Source organism: Echinops telfairi, unplaced genomic scaffold (genome assembly GCF_000313985.2).
Source record: "Echinops telfairi isolate 266 unplaced genomic scaffold, ASM31398v2 ScPeMD7_7467;HRSCAF=8505_1, whole genome shotgun sequence".
Taxonomy (NCBI): Eukaryota; Metazoa; Chordata; class Mammalia; order Afrosoricida; family Tenrecidae; genus Echinops; species Echinops telfairi.
In genome coordinates, this window is record NW_022111368.1 from 24,122,620 (window position 1) to 24,131,795 (window position 9,176).

General features: G+C 50.9%; 1 protein-coding gene across 1 annotated transcript in view; it reads right to left on the reverse strand.

The window, feature by feature from the left end:
- Positions 1-9,176, reverse strand: part of NPAS2 (neuronal PAS domain protein 2) — a 103,156-nt gene that overhangs the window by 50,059 nt on the left and 43,921 nt on the right. The window contains 2 exon segments of the mRNA XM_045283824.1: positions 185-295; positions 1,367-1,487. Of these exon segments, the coding sequence (XP_045139759.1) occupies positions 185-295; positions 1,367-1,487 (232 nt within the window).

Consider the following 9,176-nt stretch of genomic DNA (forward strand, 5'->3'; position numbering starts at 1 on the left):
TGTGGACTTTGGGGACAGAGGAGAATGCTTCCGAGCACAAACCTTCCTCTGGGGAACATGAGGAGCCAAATGCAGAGGGGGAAAAACACACCCCCTCCTTCGCCCTCCCTCCGCCACACGCATCCCCCCCCCACAGTTGCACAATGAAAGACCCCGTGGCAATTATAAGACAATTAAAGCTTACCATTGTAAGAGCGAAAATTTCCCACAAATTTTATGTATTCATAAGTTGGAAATTCCTTTGGGTTCAGACTGCCTCTGAGAAGATGGCAATAAAATTCTAAATCGTTGTCAGCTGGACCATTAAAGAGAGAGAAGGGAGAAATGTAAGCGTTACACAGATTCCAGACTAAACAAGCAGCGTGTCTTTGTGAGCATTCTTACAGGGGCTCAGTGTCTGCCGCCAGGAGATGCTGCTCCTCATGACGAACTTGCCGGGCGGATTTGGACCTTCTATAGCACAAGGTTCTCTCGGTGGCTCAGAGGCATCTTGCAGTCCATATTTGGACCCAATCAGTCTTAATTTGCTCACAGATGTCAGTGGTTGGCTATGTCAGCACCGATTAGTTCTGCTTATGTTCATATGGTATGTTAAAATAAAACTATGCAGAAGGCGCCGCTCTCTTTAACTCAATCTTTTTCTCTTTTTGCCTGTTCTGCCTTGCTTGGAAGAAATATCAGATGCGCGGCAGGGGCACATGCTGAAATGACGCCCAGAACGCGAACCGAGGCTCGAACAGGCACACGGCACCGTTGCTAGCACCTGTGCGCATCACTTGATCTGCCTCATCGAGTGACACCCGCTTCATTAGGCACCGAGGCCAGCCTCCTCTCCTGGCTGCCAGGGATTTTGAAACCGAACTTAGACATTACATAAAGCACGCATAGAAATTCCATAAATAACCAGATGACAGCCCGAGGAGGGCAGCGTTTGGATGTTTGACCTATTTATTCAGCTTTCAGTTAGATCGTTGGCATTATCCAAATCTAGGCTTATTTTTGTCCCACAAGATCAGCAGACTGTTCCCTGGTTTTTGCATCATTTTATTACAAAGAGACGCTCACGTTAAACAACAACAACAACAGCTCCTGTCATGCGTGCAAAAAATGCCGTTATGCCCGTTATTCTTAAACTTCAGGCTTTGCAAGCGTCACCAGAAGAAGCTCCGTGTCTTTCACGGCCCAAGCTCCAGTTTTAGCTTTAAGAGGAAAATGCGCCCCCAAGGATCTTGCAAGCGTTCTGAGTCATCCGGAAAATTATTCTGATAGAATTAGTCCTCCCTCCTTCATTCAGAGCAACCTCTTTTCACAAGTGAAAATCGTATCTCTCGAGCTGCCTGGTTAAAACCAGTAAAGCACAACTTACATTTTAAGTATTCTGGGGAGGCGGAATCTGTCACGAGCATATGGGAAGAGAGCATTTTATAAACTTCTGAATGTTCTTGTTCTGGAAGGAAATTTAACAAATTCTGATCCATGACATCCGACTGCAAAAGAAAATCAAGAGCAAAAGGCACGCACGATGGTTAGAAACACGAGCAGTGACGGCAGAGATCACAAAACCCCTCTGAACCCTCACGGCACTTCCTGACCCACTTCGGAAACGAACAGCTTCAAACCCCATTTTCTGGGGAAACGCTTCACGTCACTGGCGTCCAGGGGTAGAATTCTCACCTTCCTCCCAGGAGTCCCGGCCGCTCCCCTTTACGAGCCACCAGGAGCCACCCACCCACCGGTCGGTGGAGACTGCTGGGATGCTACCCCGGTTTCTGCAGCGGTTCTAGACGAAGATCAAGAAGAAGGGCCTGGAAATATGCTGCTCAAAACCCAGCCGGGAAACCCCTCTGGGTCACCATGGCCCCAACCGCACGTGACAGTGAGGAGGGCACAGGGACGGGTCAGAGATCCTTCTATTGTGCACGGGGTCTCCAGGAGATGGTGTCCTCCCGGTAGCTAACAACAACTTTTGAACTGCGCTCTCCAAAGTGTCACCAGTTCACGTGGCTAGCCACTGTGAGTGTCCACGGGACCAAGAGACAAGAGTGAGTGAGGTCCGAGAGACACACAGAGCAAACAAGCTTCCTCGGGCTTGAGGGGTCTGACGTGGCCACGGTCATCCCTCTGGTGGGGCTGTACCAGCCAAGGGCCCTGGGGCACGTGGGATTTCTTCCAGAGTAGTACAGAGCTCAGTCTACTTGTTTTTAAAGTTCTCCCATCTCTAGAATTGCACCACCCCCCCGCCCCCGAGATCCTGGGCCTTTATTGGAATCACTAGTTAGATGGCTGGGGTGCCCTGGTGGTGTAGTGGTTGTGCATTGGGCTGCTAACTGCAAGGTCAGCAGTTCAAACCCCCCAGGCGCTCCATGGGAGAAAGACGAGGCTTTCTACTCCCATAAAGAGGTAGTCTCAGAAACACACAGGGGCTCATCCACCCTGTGCTATAGGGTCGCTGTGAGTCAGAGCTGACTTGATGGCAGTGAATTTGGAGTGTGAGCCTTATGGCTACTGAGCACTTGAACCTTGACCAACCGGGGTGATATAGAAATAGAATGTTGAATTTCATTTCGTTTAAAAATCAAAGTAGAAACAACCACAGGCAGCTACCCGGCTGGACAGGGTAGGTAGGTGCACAGTGGAGCCAGGGGCTAGGGGTGTGTGTGTGTGTCTCTCTCTTACTTCAGATAATCACAAAAAGTAGCTAACAAAAAGAAACCCAGTGGTTACTATGTTGCTCCTGCCCCGGGTGGCCTTGTGCCAGAGGGCAGGACTGCTCCACAGTGCGTTTATGCTAGGAGATTCCGGAAGTGGATCACCAGGCCTCTCTTCAGTGGTGTCTCTGGGTGGATTTGAACTGCCAACCTTTGCTAGTTGAGGGCTTAGCCACTTGTGCTACTCAGTGACTGCCTGTCTCTTCCTTCACTCACTGCCATTGGGTCGATGCCCACGCTCAGTGGCCCCAGACGACAGGGTAGAACTGCCCCTGTGAGTTTCTGAGATGGTGACTCTTTACGGGAGTAGAAAATCTCATCTTTCTCCTTGTCTTTTCCTCAGTCTCCCACTCCTGGCTTCCAACATGACCGTATACACTCTAAGGCCTGCACATGCAGCCAGCTCTCTCTGTTTCTCATTGCACAACCTTCTAAGTGCCACTCAGATGTCCCCTGGGAACGATGACTTCACACTTATTCTTGAAGTCATCCTCCCCCCATCCCCAAGCCCACCCCTACCCTGCGCTCTCTGACTCTATAAGTGATATGGCCAAGCCACTCATTAGCCCACGCCAGACACCCAGGTGGCACTCTCCAACCCTCCCCTCCCACCTCCTCCTTCACATCCAAACGCTTTTCAGACGTGGCCAGTTTCCGCACCCCCCTCCACTGCCCGCCCAAGCTCTCAGGTCCAGTCACACACCTCTCTCTCCATTTCTATGGTCGCCACTCTGGCCCAAACCACCAGCACCTCCTGCTTGGTGAAACACGTGGCCAAACTGGTCCTCCTACATTAACTGGGGGCGCAGGCGGGGGGCTGTCCCTGTGTAATTCGTTCTTCACCAGCAGCCAGTGGGAGTCTTAGAGAAGACCAAGTCACCCCCACGTCTAACTGCTCCTGCAGAAAGGCCTGCAGCGCTCTCTGCACAGGCTGGCCTCCCTGGCTGTCTAACCTGACCCTGACCACTCTGCCCCAGTGCGTCCCCAGCCGCACCGCATGCCCCTTTCTCCAGCTTATCTGCCTCTGTGTGGGTTGTTCCTCAGGCCGCCATACTCTGCACTCACTCCCCTTGGGCCAGCAAACCAACTCCTGTGTATCTTCAGGTCCCTGCTTTGCAGGCCCTTCTGGGCGGTGGCCCTCGTACCAGCCTCTTGTGAAAACAGGGCAACACTTCATGCTGCCCCGGCCCTCAGTCCCCCTTCATTGCACTTGGCAGGCCATGCGGTCTGTGGGAAAGTGTCTGCGTGCTGGGTTACGCTTTGGCGGCTCACAGCAAAGTCAGCAATTTGAACCCACCCACTACTCTGAGGAAGAAAGAGGAGGCTTTCTACTCCCGTAAAGTTACAGTTTGGGGACCCAGAGGGCCAGTCCCACTGTCCCATAGGATCGTGAAGAGTAGGAATTAGCTCCCTGCAGTGAATTTAGAGTTGGGGGAGGGCATGCCACCTGCCCGGTTCATCAGTATCCCAGTGGAGGGGTGACAGCCCCAGAGACCCCAGTTTGAAAGTCAGCTCTCCATGAACTGTTAGTGCGTGTCCTCCAAGATGCACCTGCTGTGGCTACTGCTGCGGTTCACGGTCATCAGTGTGGCCCCGACCCACGGCCGCAGCCCCATGCCCAATGGAATGGAAGGCTGCCAAGTCAGCGCCATGATCTGCTGTGGCTTGAATGATTGTGGTTCGTGGGCTTTCTCTGGCTGCCTTTCAGAAGTGACTCTCCGGGCTCTTCCTAGTCCATCTCCATCCGGAAGCTCCACCGAAGCTGCTCCACAGGAGAGCGTTAAGCGAACCTCCACACCCCCACCAACCCTGCTCCCCAGCTGTATTTCACTGCCATGGGCCGACTGCGACTCCTGGCCACCCTTTAGGACAGGGAGGCACCGCCCCTGTGCGTCTCAGAGACCGTAACTCTCTATGGGAGTAGAAAGCCTCATCTTTCTTTCTCTTGCGGTGCGGTGCAGCTGGTGGTTTCAAACTGCTGACCTTGCAGTTAGCGGCCCAACGCGGAACCACTCCGCCACCAGGAAGGGCTCCTTCGACCTCTCCTCGCGTCAGCTGCACACGGAGGATGCTGGAGGGCTCAGCGGGCCAATGGTGCACATTGCTGAGCACACGCGCACTGCTCATCCTGGGTACAACTCCAGATTTAAGAAACATTTGGTTCAGGACCACAAGGATCATGGCACGACTCCTTGTTCATTTCGGTGATGGCTTGCGTGCCCTGTGTGAGGACTACGATGTGGGCACCAGGAGAGCAGGGGTCCTACCTGCCTCGTTCTATCCTGGATGTACCAGGATGGCGCTCTGCACACATGGTGATTCAGACGCATAGTGACCCTGGGCAGAGCAGACCTGCCCCACAGGGATTCCACAATCTTTATGGGAGCAGATCACCAAAGTCTCTGTGTGGGTTCAGACCGCCGACCCCTCGGTTACCAGCTGAGTGCTTTAACCATCTTGCCACCAAGGCTCCCCTGGCACCTTTGGCATCATGACAATAGGATGAACAACAGCAAGAACCGTGTGGCAAACACAATGAGGCAAGTACCCACAGAAGCCCAGGGAGCACTGGGCCTGGCGTGTGGACCCCGAGATGATGGGCTTCGGGACAGGGTATGGATTGAACTGTGTCTTGATAAGCCCTTAGGTGCTTGCTGTGGGGCCGGCTCCGTTTTCTGATGGTCACTATGAACGCCTGTGCTACTTTCTACCTTTCCCAGGTCTTCCCTGGAGGGAGCGCCAGCCCCTGAGGATGGTCTCAGAGTGTTGCTATTAGAAGGCAGTTCCCTCTCTCTTTGGAACTCCACTGCCACCGCACCAGCTCCACTGCCCCCAGGAGAGATGAGTAACCTGCACCAGGAGCTCATGGGTGCCAGGGGACTGCCCACAGGGTGTTCTGCAAGTCTGGCTGAAATTCTGGAGAAGCCGTGTGGGAGAGCTCAGAAAGGAGGAACAGTGAAAAGACCTGGAGAAACCTCACCTCGAAAAGAGGCAGGTTCAAGCCTTGCCCCAGAACCAGAAGTTTGGGTTTAGATTCAGCATCATACTGATGGAGAACCAGTAACAGAGGCTCACTGCGTGGCCTAGGAGCACGGTCGTACTTCAGATGAACGGAAAAACCAAACTCACTGCCATCCAGTTGATGACAACTGTCGATGACAGTTTTCAAGGCTGCAACTGTTACAGGAGTAAAAAGTCCAGTTTTTCTCTCTCAGAGCTGTGAGTGGTTTTGAACTGCTGACCATGCCCATCGCCAACCACTACACCACCAGGCCTCCTCGTATTTCTGATAGGAGATGTCAAAAAGCATCAAAGTATAAAAATCGCCATATCAACTCCTGCTGGGTCTACAGCCTCTCTGTCCTGCCCACATTGTACCTCTGTGCATGGCTGCCCTGCCTCCTTCCCAACATCCCAATTGCCACCTTTCCCACAAAGACTGCCCACCACATGCCAGTGCTTCACCTGCTCCCTTCCTTAACCATCTACCTCCTTTGAGAATGTTCACCTTCACTCATCCTAGAGAGAATTGTGAGTAATATTTAAGAACTGACTGGTTGGGCATTCTGTGATGTTCACCTTCCTGACACAGTTGCTGAAGTAAAAATGAGTGCATAAGCAAATGTGGTGAAGAAAGCTGATGGTGCCTGGCTATTAAAAATACAGTGTCAAAAATATATATAGTGTCTGGGGTCTTAAAGGCTTGACATTAAACAAGCAGCCATCTAGCAGGGAAGCAACAAAGCCCGCATGGAAGAAGCACACCAGCTTGTGTGATCATGAGGTATTGACAGGATCAGGCATCAGAAGACCCAAAACAATCATATCGATGTGAATGAGGGGGCATGGAGTAGAGACCCAAAACCCATCTGTACACAATTGGACATCCCCTCACAGAAAGGTCACAAGGGATGAGCCAGCCAGGGTGCAGTATAATACCGATGAAACACACAACATTCCTCTAATTCTTTAAAGCTTTCTCTAAGCCACCCACTATCATGACCCCAGTTCTACTTTGCATATCCAGCAAGACTGGAACATGTACACTGGTACAGATAAGAGCTCCGGACACACGGAATCCAGGACAGATAAACCCCTCAGGAACAGCAATGGGAATAGTGAGTATAGGGGAACTTGGGGGAAGAAGGGGGAAGCAAGGGGGAATGGATCACAATAATTTACATATAACAACTCCCATCCCCACCCCTGAGGGGGACAAACAACAGAAACATTGGTGAAGGGAGACAGCAGACAGTGTAAGATATGAAAATAATAATTTATAATTTATTAAGGGGTTATGGGGGTGGGTGGGTGAGGATGGGAGGGAAAAAGGAGGGGAGGGGGGGATAAAAGAGAGCTGATACCAAGGGCTCAAGTAGAAAGAAAATGTTTGGAAAAGAATGATGGCAACTTATGTACAAATGTGCTTGATACCATTAATGTATGGATTGTTATAAGAGATGTAAGAGCCCCCAATAAAACAATTTATTAAAGAAAGAAAGAATTGGCTGCTCGAACAAATGAAGTGCCTGAATTCACCTCCTAGCTCCACTGCGGGCCGGCTGTGGGACCTGGGGGAACTCGTGGGCCTGTTGGTACCTGAGTTTCTCTCTCTGTGAATCTACTTCAGGAGCAGTGATAATGAGAGCAAGCACAATCACTCCCCCACTGTGGGCCAAACACTATGCTCAGGGCTTAGCAGCTGTAAGGGATTTAAAATAAAAAAAATTTTAAACAGCTTTATTGACATATACCATATATACTTGAGTATAAACCAAAGCACCCAATTTTACCACAAAAACTTCATTAAAAATGTGCTAAAAAACTCGGCTTATACCCGAGTATATACAGTAATTCACGTATCACACAATTCAATGGTTTAAACATATTCAAAAAGCTGAATCAATCCTCAACACAATCAATTATGGAGGCAAAAAGAATCCCATGCCACCTATGGCCAGTTTCAATAATGAGTCATATTACCAAGATCACGTCTCTATCTAAGCAAAAAGACCTCTCCCTCAATGTCTTGTGACTGCTCGGTCCAAGACCTGCTCCGTGATTTGAAAGAACAACATTTTCTTCTTGCTTCTTCTTCTTAGCTTCCCATCTCCCGCAACTTCGCCTGCCAGAACCCGAAGAGACTATGAATCCAGTTACCGTCTCCATAGACTTACCTATGCTGAATTTCATACGAAGACAAACACACCCCAACCAAAGAAAACTCAACAACAGCAGCAAAATAACACAGGAAAACGTCAGCGGCAAAGGAAGCAGAACACATTAACACCTAGAACAAGGTAACAATGGGTCAAAAGGGAGGTGATAAGGTGGTTAACTTTCACCCTAACTCCATCAGCCTGGCCCCACGTTCCAGTGCTCTCTGACTGACAGCAAGGCTAGTCACAGCCATGTGATGGATTCTTCATGGTGCCTGGAAGCTAGGAAGTGGTCCGTCCGGGTGGGCTAACTTTCTCTTGCTGTCTAATGGGTACTATCTGGGTATTCACAACTGTGATGGAGGCACAGGGCTGGGCAGTGTTTTGTTCTGTTGTGCACAGGGTGGGCAGTGCCTAACACCACCACCACCAACAACAACAACCGAGTCTTACTCCCAGATTGAAACGCCGACTGGCACTAAGGACATTCCCATTCTCAGTGCCTCTTGTCTACCCTGCCTGCAGAGAGAACATGTGAACACTATGTGACAGTGGGGGAGGAAGAGGACAGGCCTGGTCAAAACACACAGACGCTCTCACCTCCTCTGGGGAGCGTAAGGACAAGCTGCCCTGTGGTCTGTGTGCTGTGGGGGTCTGTGTACAAACACTTAGTAGGGGTTCTGCCGAGTTCGCCAGTCACCGATGGCTGTCAAGCCGACCGGGCTCAAGACGTGAGTGTGTCACCGCAGAACTGTGCTTCACGGGGTTGCCAGCAGGCTGGTTTCAGACAGCTTTTCTTGTAAGGCAGCTCTGGCTCGCACTGAACAATGTGAGCCGGAGTCCTTCCTAGCTGGGCCTCCCACGGTGAAGCCGTGGTGCCCAATGGCTCCATCGTTTCAAATCACAACTCCAGACTGTCCTTTTAAGTTCCCTCGGCCGTGTGGAGCAACTGGGTCACCAGGTAATTCTAAGAGCACAAAGTGGAACGGTGCAAATCCTGTTTACACAAACCGCTCTGGGCTCTGGCATCTGAATCCCAGGCCATTAGGAGAGCTACATTTATTACTCTCATTCAGTGTCTGCCACTGACAAGTCTTTTCCATTTCACCACAGAGCCCGCACTTCCTCCATACAAACAGCAACAAAGAGCGGCTATCAAAAGATACAGCACCTGGGGTCTTACAGACTAGCTGCGAAGCAACAAAGCCCACACGGAAGAAGTACACCAGCCTGTGTGATCATGAGGTATGCATAGGATCAAGTATCAGGCATCAAAGAACAAAAAATCATATCATTGTGAATGAGGGAG